Source organism: Haliotis rubra, unplaced genomic scaffold, assembly GCF_003918875.1.
Source record: "Haliotis rubra isolate DU_JTF1 unplaced genomic scaffold, ASM391887v1 Scf54, whole genome shotgun sequence".
Classification (NCBI taxonomy): Eukaryota; Metazoa; Mollusca; class Gastropoda; order Lepetellida; family Haliotidae; genus Haliotis; species Haliotis rubra.
The window spans coordinates 2,126,738-2,144,459 of NW_025767235.1; the positions used below are offsets into that span (position 1 = coordinate 2,126,738).

The 17,722-nt window shown below is 39.0% G+C and overlaps 1 protein-coding gene across 1 annotated transcript in view; it reads left to right on the plus strand.

Moving 5' to 3' along the window:
• The window catches only part of LOC124253418 (sorting nexin-27-like), a 55,008-nt gene that overhangs the window by 30,201 nt on the left and 7,085 nt on the right, over positions 1–17,722 (plus strand). The window contains 10 exon segments of the mRNA XM_046687181.1: positions 3,813–4,005; positions 4,435–4,505; positions 7,394–7,495; positions 8,154–8,232; positions 8,746–8,906; positions 14,245–14,334; positions 15,415–15,579; positions 16,656–16,784; positions 17,038–17,100; positions 17,589–17,621. Coding sequence (XP_046543137.1) covers positions 3,813–4,005; positions 4,435–4,505; positions 7,394–7,495; positions 8,154–8,232; positions 8,746–8,906; positions 14,245–14,334; positions 15,415–15,579; positions 16,656–16,784; positions 17,038–17,097 — 1,050 coding nt within the window. The 3' untranslated portion in view covers positions 17,098–17,100; positions 17,589–17,621.

The window sequence follows — 17,722 nt, forward strand, 5'->3', positions numbered from 1 at the left end:
GAATATGATTGAGTTGTCTCGCTTGCATCAGGTATTGAGGAACTTCTGTCTCACAGCTGAGGCCTTGAATATGTATTCTGCTAATAGTGACTGATTCTCGCACTTCATGATGTGGATAAATTTCTTTTTGTTGGAGAGATAATGGGGAATATTGGAATCAGCTTTGCTGGATCTTACCAATGTGTTTGGAGTGCGTTCTCGCAAAAGGATAATGAAAGAAGGTGACAAGCATTGTGTCATTTTGACACAAGAATCTGTTCTTGTTTCTCTTAAAGAGACGTAAGTTTATATGTTGAAAATGTTGGGTACAAGCATCAAAGTCGGTGGGTCCTTGTATCAACATACCCCCTGTGTAAAATGGTTACAGATTTTAGGGAAACCTGGGTCTTAAGACTTTAAGATGGATGTTAAGAACCCCTATCAATTATACCTTGTTTTTTTACTACTCAGCATAAAGGATATTCATCTTAATTTCAAAATATATTGAAAAGAAGAAAACATTTCCATTAGTTGCCCTCCCCTGTCACAGTTCCACAAAGGGATGATGGCACTGTGAGTTTTAGGTGTATGTTAGTCTATGGAAGAAGCCCTGATATCCAGAGAACTGGTCAAGAATATTCTGTTGACTTGCTATATTCTGCAGGGGGTGAGCTTTCACGAAGCAACCTTAACTAAGGTTAACCTTAACTCTCATTCTTTAACATTGCACTAAGGTTACCTTAGTGACATACGATCACCTTAGTGCTTTGTAGAAGGAGGCCCAGCTAGGTGCTGTTGTACAAAACAATCTTAGCGCTAAGGCTACCTTAATTCTGTGTTAAGGTATGGGAGTTACGGTCACCTTAGCGCTAAGGTTACCTTAATTCTGTGTTAAGGTATGGGAGTTACGGTCACCTTAGAGCTAAGGCTACCTTAATTCTGTGTTAAGGTATGGGAGTTACGGTCACCTTAGCGCTAAGGTTACCTTAATTCTGTGTTAAGGTATGGGAGTTACGGTCACCTTAGCGCTAAGGTTACCTTAATTCTGTGTTAAGGTATGGGAGTTACGGTCACCTTAGCAATAAGGCTACCTTAATTCTGTGTTAAGGTATGGGAGTTACAGTCACCTTAGCGCTAAGGTTATCTCAATTCTGTGTTAAGGTATGGGAGTTACGGTCACCTTAGCACTAAGATCGCTTTGTACAACGGCACCCAGGTCAGTATCACTGACAGTGGGAAATTATATCATCATTTAAAGGATTTATAAGAAGTCAGTCAGAGGGAATATATTTATCATCTAAAAACCTGATCTCAGTTGGCTGCTTTTTCTGCAAACTGGTATTTGTATACAAATTACTGGTTAAGATGTTTTTCAATTTCCTTCTAAAGCAACAATAACAGCTTTAAATCATTGGAAATTGATCAGGGACAAAGCTGAATTCTTTGGATTCTACTGATCAACTTCTCCTTGATGGATTAGTTTGATGAGAAAAAGACCTGTGTTTCCCGAAAAAGGATTGTTGGGATGGATATTTCAAGAAGAGCTATTGAATGTCATGTTGCAAATCCTAATTTGATTTGCATTGACCCACTTCCTGAATGAAAAACATAAAAACCTACGCATTTTCTGAGTTCTATACGATTTTGTCTCCCTGAGCCTAAATTCTCTTTTTGAATGATCTGGAATAGACATTGGCATTGAACGCATTGGCTGTTTATTTGTTTATTTACTCTGGGATAATTTAACCATAGGACTATTTTTTCACTGGAGTGGATGCAATATCTCACATACATCAGTGTGTTCATGCACTATTCAGTGACACCTGTATGCTCATGCTGTTGATCACTGGATTGTCTGGTCCAGACTCAATTATTTACAGACCGCCGCCATATAGCTGGAATATTGCTGAGTGCGACATAAATCTAAACTCACTCACTCACTTCACTCACTCACTCACTCACTCACTCACTCACTCACTCACTCACTCACTCACTCACTCACTCACTCACTCACTCACTCACTCACTCACTCACTCACTCACTCACTCACTCACTCACTCACTCACTCACTCACTCACTCACTCACTCAATGACACCTGTTCAAATGAGTTGCACATTATGACCGCCTCTCTTCATTTGTTGCTCTTATGATATGCTATGGGTGCCAAGGCCTATTTTGATTTGTTTATAAGTAAATACACCTTGAGGGTTCTGGGTTAGCATAGGTCACTTGTGATTGTCGGAAGGGGAACTAAGTGGACTGAGTAGTCAGTGACTTTCTAATTATTTAGCTTGTCTTTGACAGTGTAGGTCAGACCTCATAATATCAATATCTGATCTGTGAGGTTGAGATTCACATCATGTACAGGATGTCATGATATAACTGGATTATGGCAGAGTGTGTTATGTCAGTGTAGGAAAGATAGCCCGTCCCAACGTCCGAGACGGATGAATTTTGTGGAGGACGGGTTAAAAAAATATCTAGTCCGTCCTCATGTCGGGTCAATTTTAGCAAACCAATGACATATATATAAAGATTATAACCTTTTTGAATATTTACTGCCGAAGGTGTTTTATTTATATTTGGAGGACAGGCTAGATTTTGGCAGGACTGGTAAAAAATTTGACCTGCCAGTCCTGTGGACAGGCTAGATTTTCTACATCTTTCCTACACTGGTTATGTATACACATACATATGTTTGGCACTTGGGAATCAGCAGTCAAATGCGCAACACACTGTGAAGAGTTATTTCCCTTTGACATACCATCTGTTTCCATTACCAGCACTTGTTAATGTAGTCTCAGGGAGATTTGTCTGTTTTGAAGAGAAATATACCCATGTTGATTTTTTTAGTTTTCACAATGTTAACAGTTTAATGAAGAACATTTTAATGACTTTTGCTTTCAAATTCAACAACAAAAGCTTGTGACTGGGGCAAAGTGTTGAGCATGTTATCCTGCAGTCAAGGATCATATGTCCTACATATCTGGTGATGCCATGGGTATCTGGTGTTTGTATCCAATATATTACAGGAGTTGGGTTTCAGCAGCTTAGTGTTTGTCACCTGATACATTGTTGCTAGGTTACGCAGTAATGTACGTCAGGACTGACGATATATATACCCACAAAGACATTTCTTTTCTCATCTTGGAAGAGATTGAAATGAATCAAATTCCATATGATGTGTCAAATTAGATCAATTTGTGTCCATACTTTATGTGATTTGTCCATAAGCAGGGAAAATGGATTTAGGTAGTACTGTTACTTATATCTACACAACCATTTTTGAGCATGACTGATGTATGGTCATCCCATTGATACATGTACTATTTACACACTTTTGCCATTAGGCTTCTTCTGCCTGTTCATTTGTTGTCTTATGCCGTGTTTTGACAAATTGACATCATCCTGTAAATATACTCATGGAAACAAATAAGGGAAACCATGAAAGTACAAGTATTCCTTTATTCATTTCCAGAATTTCACCCACAGTGCAATACATACTTAGTGAAGAAACCTGGAAAAGAATAAAGGAACACTTGTACTTGTATGTGTTCCCTTATTTGTTTCCATGAGTATATTTGAGTCCTGGACAAACAAATGATGGCATGGTTCTACCCGGTCCCATTTCGTGTACTTTTTATGTTACAAAGATTGCCTAGACCCACAGGGCAGCTGTTGTGCTTGTGTTTCAACATGACTGATATATGGTTTAGGTTATTTCAGACATACTTGGTGTAACAGCCCTGACTCAAGGCATTCTAACTACTGGCTTGAAGGGTAGCTTTTTCTCTTTTCCACTTTAAAACCAGCCTCCTTTTGTATTTTCCAGGTTTACAATATCTATATGGCCGGTCGCCACTTGTGCTCCCGGAGATACAGGGAATATGATGCCCTTCATCAGAACCTTAAGAGAGAATTTCCTGACTTCAACTTCCCCAAACTCCCTGGCAAGAAAATTTTCCATTTGTCAGAACAGCAGCTTGACCAAAGACGACGTGGACTTGAACAATACTTGGAGAAAGGTGTGTAGAATGTTTATGTACCTCCTCTCTTTGTGCAAGAAATACTGTACATGACTCTCAATACAGTTAATTATTAGTATAGTCTATAGACTATACATGTGGAACATTTTTATGATGTTGGTCTTTGGTGACTAAATGTTATTCGTACCAAAATGTGTAGGTTATTTGCATCTGTTCAGGTTTCTCCTTTGGTAATTTGATCCAGAAATCTGGTATATGACAATGTTCCCTTGATACATATTATTATTTTCAAACATAATGTTTCATGCTATAGTAACTGTCTTACTATGTATCAGCATTTAACTAAGAAATGTCGATTGTGGTACAGGCTCGGAACTTATTCAGTTATTTCACTAAGGACAGACCATGTATCCTTTATCCAGGTATTAAGTTATTCTCATGATGAGTTGAATGTGTTATGTGTTCTAGTGTGCGCAGTACGGGTGATCGGAGAGAGTGAGATTATGCAGGAGTTCCTGTCTGCCGATGGAGGGGAGTCGGTATGTATCAGCCAACTAAAGCTTGCAGTATTTTACAAACACCAATAACTGATGCTTGTCTGTTCTAGAGCCGTTCTAGAAGACTCTCCTGCAATCAGGACGTGATTTCTCGAAACAAACTTAAGTCTGAGTTTTGTCTTAAGTTAGAGTTTTTACTAAAATTTGAGAAAACGCAGGAAAATGCATTTCCCAGAATGAACTGAAATCAATATATAACTCAAACATAGTAGACAATTTGAGTTTGGTGGATAGATTACTTAGTTGTTTGGGCTTTTTATTAAAAAAATATAGTTGAGTTAAAAAATCAGCTGTTTCAAATTGTCAAACTCAGTTTGAAATTTGAGCAAAAACTTTTTTTCGAGAAATCGGGGCCAGTTCTCTGCCAAAGTATCATGGGGCTTTGTCCGTAATTTGTCTCATCAATAACGGCATGGCTGCTGTTGCCTGCTATAGCATGATCATATAACAGTAGTTTGGTCATTGGTGTCTTGGTTTTTTAAGAGTTAATTTTGTATTCTGTGTTGGCTAGTATACATAACAAGTAATGCCCAAGTTGGTCACTTATGAGAACATTGCAAGCAATAGGCAGGCGGTTTAAGAAAATGCCCCCTTTTCCTTCTTGATGGATCATTCAGTTATTCTGGGTTGGACTCACAGACAAGCTTGAAAAGACTACATGTATTTAGTTTGCTGGCACCAAGTACATCATTAAGAGAAAAAGTACTGCATCATTTCAGTGTTGCCTCCCACACAAATGAGATTACTGAAATACTGTTTTAATTATTCTTTATTCAGGACAACTGCTAGCAGTATGTAAAATGTGATTGGCATGACCAAATGTATGCAAAGTCTGTCCATCAGAAGAATATCTCCACAATGTTTAAGCATTGAATGGTAGCATTGCACAGTACTGCAGTTTGTGATTTTAGCCTCTTGTCTGTTGCCCCAGGCAAGTAATACATTTAGTCTTGTAACTATGGCTTGTGAAAATCCAGACATTGACATTAAGATCTACTGAAAATGACATTGAGTTACAGGATCAAGCTTGTAGCAGTCTTCAACTTCTGCCACTAGTACGAGTCTAGTAAAATTCTGTTTGGACTAGTAAAACCTCAGTTGTTAATAATAATGCTGATAGCTTTAAAATTTCTTAAAAGTGATGTTCAGAGGTATGTTTGGGCAAGTAGGCACAGGCTATACTCAGTCGTGCTGTACCCAGTCTACACAGTGATTTTTGCTCAGACTTGTACTGTACCCAATCTATGTGTCCAGGCTGTAGTTGACACAGTGGTTTTTGCTCAGACTCGTACTGTACCCAATCTGTGTGTCCAGGCTGTAGTTGACACAGTGGTTTTTGCTCAGACTCGTACTGTACCCAATCTGTGTGTCCAGGCTGTAGTTGACACAGTGGTTTTTGCTCAGACTCGTACTGTACCCAATCTATGTGTCCAGGCTGTAGAGGGAGGACACAGTGGTTTTTGCTCAGACTCGTACTGTACCCAATCTATGTGTCCAGGCTGTAGAGGACACAGTGATTTTTGCTCAGACTTGTACTGTACCCAATCTATGTGTCCAGGCTGTAGAGGACACAGTGATTTTTGCTCAGACTTGTACTGTACCCAATCTATGTGTCCAGGCTGTAGAGGACACAGTGATTTTTGCTCAGACTTGTACTGTACCCAATCTATGTGTCCAGGCTGTAGAGGACACAGTGGTTTTTGCTCAGACTGTACCCAATCTGTGTCCAGGCTGTAGTGGAGACAGTGGTTTATGCTCAGACTCCAGACTGTACCCAATCTATGTGTCTAGGCTGTAGAGGACACAGTGATTTTTGCTCAGACTTGTATTGTACCCAATCTATGTGTCCAGGCTGTAGTGGAGACAGTGATTTTTGCTCAGACTTGTACTGTACCCAATCTATGTGTCCAGGCTGTAGAGGACACAATGGTTTTTGCTCAGACTCGTACTGTACCCAATCTATGTGTCCAGGCTGTAGAGGACACAGTGATTTTTGCTCAGACTTGTATTGTACCCAATCTATGTGTCCAGGCTGTAGTTAGGACACAGTGATTTTTGCTCAGACTCTCATTACTGTACCCAATCTATGTGTCCAGGCTGTAGAGGACACAGTGGTTTTGCTCAGACTTCGTGCTGTACCCAATCTATGTGTCCAGGCTGTAGAGGACACAGTGCTTGTATTGTACCCAATCTATGTGTCCAGGCTGTAGTGGGAGACAGTGATTTTTGCTCAGACTTGTACTGTACTCCAATCTATGTGTCCAGGCTGTAGAGGACACAATGGTTTTTGCTCAGACTCACAGTACTGTACCCAATCTATGTGTCCCAGGCTGTAGAGGACACAATGGTTTTTGCTCAGACTCGTACTGTACCCAATCTATGTGTCCAGGCTGTAGAGGACACAGTGTTTTTTGCTCAGACTTGTATTGTACCCAATCTATGTGTCCAGGCTGTAGTGGAGACAGTGGTTTTTGCTCAGACTTGTACTGTACCCAATCTATGTGTCCAGGCTGTAGAGGACACAGTGGTTTTTGCTCAGACTCGTACTGTACCCAATCTATGTGTCCAGGCTGTAGAGGACACAGTGATTTTTGCTCAGACTTGTACTGTACCCAATCTATGTGTCCAGGCTGTAGAGGACACAGTGATTTTGCTCAGACTCGTACTGTACCCAATCTATGTGTCCAGGCTGTAGAGGACACAGTGGTTTTTGCTCAGACTTGTACTGTACCCAATCTATGTGTCCAGGCTGTAGAGGACACAGTGGTTTTTGCTCAGACTTCGGTACTGTACCCAATCTATGTGTCCAGGCTGTAGTGGACACAGTGATTTTTGCTCAGACTCGTACTGTACCCAATCTATGTGTCCAGGATGATGCTAACAGTGAAGTGGAACTGAAGGTGCTGCTCCCTGATCGCAGTCTGTGTGTTGTCACTGTACATCGGTCCGACAACGCTGATGATGTGTACCAGGTAACTGCAACATTTATATCAGTCTGGAGACCAATTGCCAATTATTTGAAGTCATGATTAGTTACACAATTCTGTATCAGCATTGGCCTTTAATCCCTTGGTAACCAATGGGAGCAGACCTGCATTGTTGTTAAATTAAAGTATTGACAGCTATTATGACTAATTGGTTGATAGACGTTTCTTTGAATTTGAACATAGCACAGACAAGCATATCTTAGGTGAATAACTAGCAGTAAGAACAAGTGATAAACTTCAGTTGATCTTAATCCTTCACCTACCATACATAATCCTGTATCATGTTCGTTTTTCTGTCTTGTTTGGAAGTGGTATGAGGATCTGTGTTGATCTTACAAATAGTTAAGAAATTGTTTTCCATAAATTTTATGTCTTTTTGAATTAATGGCAAGCCTCGTTACCACTGTGTATGTTGTGTAAGGGACAAAATGGTGATGTGAATTGTAAGGGAGATAACTTTGCTGTGTTTTTTTGTAAAGGAGATAACTATGGGTATGTTTGGTGTGTGTAAAGGAGAATATGTCTATGTGTGTAGGGAAAATAAGTTGAATCTTATGAGGTAAATAAATGTGGTACATATAGTGTATGGGAGATAACTTTGTTGTGTATATTGTAAGGGAGATAACTGTGTAATGTGTTGCAGGCGGTAGTGGACAAGTTGCAGCTGGAAGAGAATGTAGCAGCCTGCTTCTACCTTTTTGAAACCGTTGAATACAACTTTGGTGAGTGTGGATTATTTGCACACATAGATCCCAAGCTTGAAAAGCTAAAATATTAAAATGTGTTGACTGATACATTTCATGGTCATTCAAGAATTTTATCTTCAACTTTGATAGTTGCAATTTCATTTTCCTTTAATGCTGTATGGTATAAAATCTTACATTATGCTTCGTTCATGCAAGTTAAAATAGCCTGTATCAGTTTTAAGTCTACAACATAAAATGTGGTGAATTTGAGCAACAGTTACCTTGCTAAATTAGCTACAGCGTATAGACTGTCAGTTTAGTAATTATCTATTAGCACTTGGCACTTTCACAATATGGAAAAATGATGTACATTCTCCTACAAATGAGGAAGAAACTTACTTTTCAGTCATATAGTATAAACTAGGTCTGATCTCCACAGTCATCACAGAGTTATTTCCCTTTGTGACAGTCTCAAAACTGTGGCACACCAAAGATTCTCCTAATTAAATGTGTCATTTACATATACAAGACCCTCTCTCTGCATTACAGAGAGGAAACTGCAACCGCATGAACTGCCACACAACATCTACATCCAGAACTACAGCACCGCAACAGCCACATGTATTGTCCTCAAGAAGTGGGTGTTCACGCTGTCCAAGGAGATGATGCAGAACGCATGTGAGAAGGCAGTTAGCTTTCTCTACTGGCAGGTAGGTGACTCTGGCACATTGCTTCTATTCCCGGCTTAGAATTAGGTGGAGCAATATTGTACCCCAATGACTGGAATCACTTCTCAAATATCAGTCACTGGATTGTTTGATTATTTACAGGACACCGTCATGAAGCCAACATAAACACACATGAAATAGGTTGTCAGTAAATCACTTATGGAATGGAGAAATAAACTGCATATTCTTTGGTAGACATGTACATTTTATGAAAGTTTATCTCTTTGTCTTTTTATATCTATTAAATCATCTATATCTTTTCTCAGTATCATATCACTGCAACTAGAACTCTCTGTATGCGCTATGAGCATGCTCCCGGCGTGGAATTTTGGCGCTTTAGAAATATACTTATTATTATTATTATTATTATTTCCATTCAATCCTGCTCCTATCGTTCATGTACAAAGTAGAAACTGCAGGAGCTGTATGATGCCCTGCATCAACATGTAAGATGTACCTAAGGTCACAAAATGTGAACCCCAACCAACTAAATAGGTGTCAAGGGGTTACAATATGTTACAATATATAATGATATAATCATTGCTTCGATCATGGGTACCATGCCCATTTACACGTGATCCAGATCCTAGACTTACATTTTGTGAAATCCGACGTTGTACAGTGGGTTAGATGGCTGACTTTGTGTGCTGGCAATAATGTGCCTGACTGTGAATCTTGTCACTCACTGTTATTATTCTGCCCGTCGTCGTCCGATCCGTCTGCCCGTCCGTCCGTCCGTCCGTCCGTAATCATTTTGTTTTCGGACCATAACTCAAAGACCGTTTGATATTTTTTAACCAAAATTGGTAGATATGTCAAACATAACCTAAGGTGGTGCCTTTTGCTATTTACAGATAATTGTCATTTTTATTTTTCTCGGTTTCCATGGAAGCGTTTTGGACTTAGTCTTAAAGAAGGGTGGAAAGCCGTTTCGGAGCATAACTCAAGAACCATTCAATATTTTTCAACAAAACTTGGTAGATATATCAAACAGATCCTAAAGTGGTGCCTTTTGCTATTTACAGATTTTTGGCATTTTATTTTCCCGGTTTCCATGGAAACAATTGGGACTTAGTCCCAAAGTGAGGGGTGGGCCCGTTTCGGAGCATAACTCAAGAACCGTTCAATATTTTTCAACAAAACTTGGTGGATATATCAAACAGATCCTAAAGTTGTGCCTTTTGCTATTTGCAGATTTTGGCATTTTTATTTTTCCGGTTTCCATGGAAACGATTCAGACTTAGTCCCAAAAGTGGCGGTGGGCTTCGTTTCGAGCACAACTTCGAAAACTTCTCAATGTCTTTCAGCAAAACTTGGCAGATATGTGAGGCAGATCCCAAAGTGGTGCCTTTGCTATTTACAGATTTTAGCATTTTACTTTTCCGGTTTCCATGGAAAAGATTGGGACTTAGTTGCAAAAGTGAGGGGTGGGCTTGTTTCGAGCATAACTCAAGAACCGTTTAATATTTTTCAACAAAACTTGGTAGATGTATGAAACAGATCCTTAAGTGGTGCCTTTTGCTATTTGCAGATTTTGTCATTTTATTTTTCCGGTATCCATGGAAACATTTTGGACTTAGTCTCTAAAGTAAGGATTGCTTTCGTTTCAGAGCACAACTCAAAAAACCGTAAAATATTTTTCAACAAAACTTGGTAGATATATCAAACACATCCTAAAGTTGTGCCTTTTGCTATTTGCAGATTTTTGGCAGTTTTATTTTCCTGGTTTCCTTGGAAACAATTGAGGACTTAGTCCCAAAAGTGAGGGGTGGGCTTAGTTTCCGAGCATAACTCAAGAACCGTTCAATATTTTTCAACAAAACTTGGTGGATATATCAAACAGATCCTAAAGTTGTGCCTTTTGCTATTTGCAGATTTTTGGCAGTTTTATTTTTCCCGGTTTCCATGGAAACGATTCAGACTTAGTCCCAAAAGTGAAGCGGTGGGAAGCCGTTTCCGAACACAACTTCGAAAACTTCTCAATGTCTTTCAGCAAAACTTGGCAGATATGTGAGGCAGATCCCAAAGTGGTGCCTTTTGCTATTTGCAGATTTTAAGCGTTTTACTTTTCCCCGGTTTCCATGGAAAAGATTCCGGACTTAGTTGCAAAAGTGAGGGTGGGCTTAGTTTCGGAGCATAACTCAAGAACCGTTCAATATTTTTCAACAAAACTTGGTAGATGTATGAAACAGATCCATGAGAGGAAGCTTTTTATCCCACCGGCATATAATCGCGGTGGGATATAGTCGTCGTCCTCCGTCTGTCCGTCAAATCCGTCCGTCCGATCAGAATCATTTTGTTTCCGGACCATAACTCAAAGACCGTTCGATATTTTTAACCAAAATTGGTAGATATGTCAAACATAACCTAAGGTGGTGCCTTTTGCTATTTACAGATAATTGTCATTTTTATTTTTCTCGGTTTCCATGGAAACGTTTTTTGGACTTAGTCTTAAAGAAGGGTGGGCTTCAAGTTTCCGAGCATAACTCAAGAACCATTCAATATTTTTCAACAAAACTTGGTAGATATATCAAACAGATCCTAAAGTTGTGCCTTTTGCTATTTACAGATTTTGGCATTTTTATTTTCCGGTTTCCATGGAAACAATTAGGACTTAGTCCCAAAAGTGAGGGGTGGGCTTCGCTTTCCAGAGCATAACTCAAGAACCGTTCAATATTTTTCAACAAAAGTTGGTAGATATATCAAACAGAACCTTAAGTGGTGCCTTTTGCTATTTTAGATTTTTGGCATTTTTATTTTCGGTTTCCATAGAAACATTTTGGAACCATGAGGGTGCTTTTGGTATTTGCAGATTTTGTCATTTTATATTTTCCGGTTTCCATGGAAACATTTTGGACTTAGTCTCAAAAAAGTAAGGATTGCTTTCGTTTCGAGCATAACTCAAGAACCGTTCAATATTTTTCAACAAAACTTGGTAGATATATCAAACAGATCCTAAAGTTGTGCCTTTTGCTATTTGCAGATTTTTGGTATTTTTTTTTCCCGGTTTCCATGGAAACGTTGGTCGGACTTAATCTCAAAAGTAACCCAAAGTGGGTGCCTTTTGCTATTTGCAGATTTTTGGTATTTTTATTTTTCCGGTTTCCATGGAAATGATTCGACTTAATCCCCAAAAGTGAGAGGAGGGTGGGCTTCGCTTCCGGAGCATAACTCAAGAACCGCTTCAATATTTTCAACAAGACTTGGTAGATATATCAAACAGAACCTTAAAGTGGTGCCTTTTTGCTATTTGCAGATTTTTGGTATTTTTATTTTTCCCGGGTTTCCATGGAAACGATTCGGACTTAATCCCAAAAGTGAGGGGTGGGCTTCGTTTCCGAGCATAACTCAAGAACCGCTTCAATATTTTTCAACAAAACTTGGTAGATGTATGAAACAGAACCTAAAGTTGTGCCTTTTGCTTTATTTGCAGATTTTGGCATTTTTATTTTTCTTGGTTTCCATGGAAACATTTTGGACTTAGTCTCAAAAGTAAGGATTGCTTTTCGTTTTCGAGGAGCACAACTCAAAAACGTATAATATTTTTCAACAAAACTTGTTGTGATATATCAAACAGATCCTAAAGTTGTGCCTTTTGCTATTTACAGATTTTAGCATTTTATTTTTCCGGTTTCCATGGAAATGATTCCATCTCAATCCCAAAAGTGAGGGTGGGCTTCGCTTCCGATATTATCCTCAAGAACCGCTCGTAATATTTTTCAACAAGACTTGGTAGATATATCAAACAGAACCTTAAGTGGTGCCTTTGCTATTTGCAGATTTTGGTATTTTTTATTTTTCCCGGTTTCCATGCGAAAACTGATTTGGACTCTACATCACCAGAAAGTGAGGGTGGGCTTCGTTTCGAGCATAACTCAAGAAACCGTTCAATATTTTTCAACAAAACTTGGTAGATGTATGAAACAGAACCTAAAGTTGTGCCTTTTGCTATTTGCAGATTTTGGCATTTTATTTTTCTTGGTTTCCATGGAAACATTTTGGACTTAGTCTCAAAAGTAAGGATTGCTTTCGCTTCCGGAGCATAACTCAAAACCGAATAATATTTTTCAACAAAACTTGGTAGATATATCAAACAGATCCTAAAGTTGTGCCTTTTGCTATTTACAGATTTTTGGCATTTTTATTTTTCCCGGTTTCCATGGAAATGATTCGGACTTAATCCCAAAAGTGAGGGGTGGGCTTCGTTTCCGGAGCATAACTCAAGAACCGTTCAATATTTTCAACAAGACTTGGTAGATATATCAAACAGAACCTTAAGTGGTGCCTTTTGCTATTTGCAGATTTTTGGTATTTTTATTTTTCCCGGTTTCCATGGAAACGATTCGACTTAATCCCAAAAGTGAGGGGTGGGCTTGCTTTCCGGAGCATAACTCAAGAACCGCTCAATATTTTCAACAAAACTTGGTAGATGTATGAAACAGAACCTTAAGTGGTGCCTTTTGCTATTTGCAGATTTTTGGCATTTTATTTTTCTTGGTTTCCATGGAAACATTTTGGACTTAGTCTCAAAAAGTAAGGATTGCTTTGCTTTCGGAGCACAACTCAAAACCGTGATAATATTTTTCAACAAAACTTGGTAGATATATCAAACAGATCCTAAAGTTGTGCCCTTTGCTATTTGCAGATTTTTGGCATTTTTATTTTCCCGGTTTCCATGGAAACGATTCGACTTAATCCCAAAAGTGAGGGGTGGGCTTGTTTCGAGCACAACTCAAAACCTCTATATCTTTCAGCAAAACTTGGCAGATATGTCAGGCAGATCTTGAAGTGGTGCCTTTGCCTATTTGCAGATATTTGTGATTTATTATTTTCTCGGTTTCCATGGAAATGATTCGGACTTAGTCTCAAAAGGAAGGGATGGGTTTCGTTTCGAACACAACTGGAAAACTTCTTAATATCTTTCAGCAAAACTTGGCAGATATGTCAGGCAGATGCCAAAGTGGTGCCTTTTGCTATTTGCAGATATTTGTGATTTATTATTTTCTCAGTTTCCATGAAAACAATTTGGACTTAGTCTCAAAAGGGAGGGGTAGGTTTTGTTTCCGGAGCACAACGCGAAAACTTCTTAATATCTTTCAGCAAAACTTGGCAGATATGTGAGGCAGATCCCAAAGTGGTGCCTTTTGCTATTTGCAGATTTTTGTCATTTATTTTTTTCATGATTTCCATGGAAACGATTTGCACTTAGTCTAAAATCAAGCTGGACTTTAAGTAACTGTCAGATGATTTGTTCTTTCAAAGATATGGGGGCCGGGGGGATATGTCATCTTCTGATGACTCTTGTTTATGCTGTTCTCAGGCGGTGGATGAAGTGAACCGAGGCCAGATAAAGACTGGGGACAAGTTATATGAGTTGAAAGCATTACGAGAGGCAGCAAAAGCTCACGAGGTAAGAAATATTTTTCTAACTCTTATAAAAGTGATAGCAATATTGAGTCTGTTGATCAGAGGACATTTTGACATTATTTAGTCTGTGTCTCAAATTTTAGTTCCTTTTGTGTTAATCAGTGTTTCAAGGGAAATATGGACCCAAGGTCCAGTTTATAAAACTATTATCTTTTGTACTGAAATACAGCATTGATTTGACAATATCTGACATTTCTTGTTCCTATTACCTGACATATTGTTCCTGTTACTGTCCCTGACATATTTTGTTCCTGTTACCCTGACATATCTTGTTCCTGTTAACCTGACTGTTGACATATTGTGTCCCTGACATATCTTGTTCCTGTTACTGTTCCTGACATATCTTGTTACTGTTCCTGACATATCCTGTTACTGTTCCTGACATATCTTGTTCCTGTTACTGTCCCTGCCATGTCTTGTTCCTGTTACTGTTCCTGACATATCCTGTTACTGTTCCTGACATATCTTGTTCCTGTTACTGTTCCTGACATATCTTGTTCCTGTTACCTGACATATCTTGTTCCTGTTACCTGACATATCTTGTTCCTGTTACCTGACATATCTTGTTCCTGTTACTGTTCCTGACATATCTTGTTCCTGTTACCTGACATATCTTGTTCCTGTTACTGTTCCTGACATATCTTGTTCCTGTTACTGTTCCTGACATATCTTGTTCCTGTTACGTGACATACTGTTACCTGACCATGCTTGTTCCTGTTACCTGACATATCTTGTTCCTGTTACCTGACATATCTTGTTCCTGTTACTGTTCCTGACATATCTTGTTCCTGTTACCTGACATATCTTGTTCCTGTTACCTGACATATCTTGTTCCTGTTACCTGACATATCTTGTTCCTGTTACCTGACATATCTTGTTCCTGTTACCTGTATCTTGTTCCTGTTACCTGACATATCTTGTTCCTGTTACCTGACATGACATATCTTGTTCATGTTACCTGTTCCTGTTACCTGACATATCTTGTTCCTGTTACCTGACATATCTTGTTCCTGTTACCTATCTTGTTCCTGTTACATGACATATCTTGTCCTGACTGTTGCAGTATCTTGTTGACTGTTCTGAAAGGTTGTACCGGCCACCTGGATGGATATGGGAGGTTGTGTTTCCCCACTGTGCCTGTGACTCCCGCCGAGATGGTCATGTAATTGCTATCATTGGTCTAGAAAGCTTCAAGTTACAGGCATGTAAAGATGACGGGCAGCCAGAGGTGAGTGAGTGGAAGCCACAGGGAACTGCTGTGTCAGGTGTTAGAGAGACCAAATGTTTGGCTAGAGCAGAATTTACAACCACTGCTTTGGTCAGTTGTTATAACCACTCTGATGGGCAGATTTTATAACTACTTTGATTGTGGCAGATGTTATAACTACTATGATTGGGGCAGATTTTATAACTACTCTGATTGGGGCAGATGTTATAACCACTTTGATTGGCAGATGTTATATTGGGGCATATGTTATAACCACTCTGATTGGGGTGGATGTTATTACTTGGGGACAGATGTTATAACTACTCTGATTGGGACAGATGTTATAACCACTCTGATTGGGTGGATGTTATAACTACTCTGATTGGGACAGATGTTATAACCACTCTGATTGGGTGGATGTTATAACTACTCTGATTGGGGCAGATGTTATAACCACTCTGATTGGGGCGGATGTTATAACCACTCTGATTGGGTGGATGTTATAACCACTCTGATTGGGGCAGATGTTATAACCACTCTGACTGGGGCAGATGTTATAACCACTCTGATTGGGGCGGATGTTATAACCACTCTGATTGGGTGGATGTTATAACCACTCTGATTGGGTAGATGTTATTACTACTCTGATTGGAGCAGATGTTATAACCACTCTGACTTTGGATTGTATATTGTTTGTGCAGATATATACAAACAAATGAATTGGTAAAAAATATCTGCAATGTAATGTTTTTGGTAAAATCTCAATAGATGTGGTAATTCTTATTGGAGCGGTTATACATACTCAGAGCTGCTTGGTAGAGTGTAACAGTTACTTTGATGTGATATGATGGGGTGGTGGGGTAGCCTAGTGGTTAAAATTCAAAATCATCGAAGACCTGGGTTCGATTCTACGCATGGGTACAATGTGTGCAGCCCATTTCTGGTGTCCCCTTCGTGATATTGCTGGAATATTGCTAAAAGCGGCATAAAATCATACTCACTCACATAAGGATATGGCATACTTCACATAAGGATATGGCATACTTCACATGTATAATTCACATGCATCTCCTAATTGCAAATGTCTTTGTTTACAGTCACAAGTGATTGAATTCTCCTGGAAAGATGTCCGATCATATGAGGTAGATGAGGAAGGAATGTCCTTTAACTTCGAGTACGACAGACCTGGGAAGAAACCGAGGATAGTCAAAATATTTACACAATATGTGAGTAGCAGTTCATGTATAATTTATAGTGCCACAGAAAAGCAAAAACACAATCACTATATGGATATCTGCAAGTAAAAACAACTCATGGCAAAGTATTGTATATTGTGGGACATCTTTGTTTGCAAGAAGTGAAGTATTACTCTTTCCAAATCAGAATCTTTGCTGACTGAATATAATTTTTATCACTGCAGTGATTAAGGCATTATCAAAGTAATCCTTTAACTTAAGCCATTTCTTGAATTTGTTTCAGAGCTATTTTATGAGTGATTGTTTTGATCGAATATATGAAGAATTGGATTGGGAGAAATAAGTTGTGAGTATTTGTCTTTTCATTACATGTTAGTGTAATTGCAAATAACTGAAATGCAATGACTTCATGTTTGATTTAATGTTCCCTGACATGACAAACTGGTCATTATTGACATCCGGAGAAAAGTATGTGTCAGTAATGCTATCATTGCTGAGATGCCAACTATCTAACTCTTCAATGGCACCACGTAGTTTTGCACAGACTCCATGTTTTTAACTTTGAACTTTGATCTCTGCCAGTGAGTGGGCATATGTGGACCAGAATGAGAGGGCGTGTAGAGTTGCCTCCCTTAGCCCTACCAGGATCTGCAGGATGTGGGTTTGAATTCCTGATTAGCCTTGACTATGATTCTTGATGTGTGTCAGCTCAATCTGTACCTGGTAGTGTGTAGTCAGGAAGGTGAAGAATACCCAACATCACAGGCATTTCCTCATCTGTTTGTAAGGAAGGATCATGTTCCTAAACTAATTGTTGTATTTCTTTGTTTTCAGAAGCTGGTAATGCTAGGCTGTGCCAACTGATGAGTGAGTTTATATTTTTATGTTCAAATATTCATCCATTTTTCATATCAAAGGTTCTGTGTTTTTCTGTACTCCTTATTTGCCAGGCAACTTAACTCAGGTGA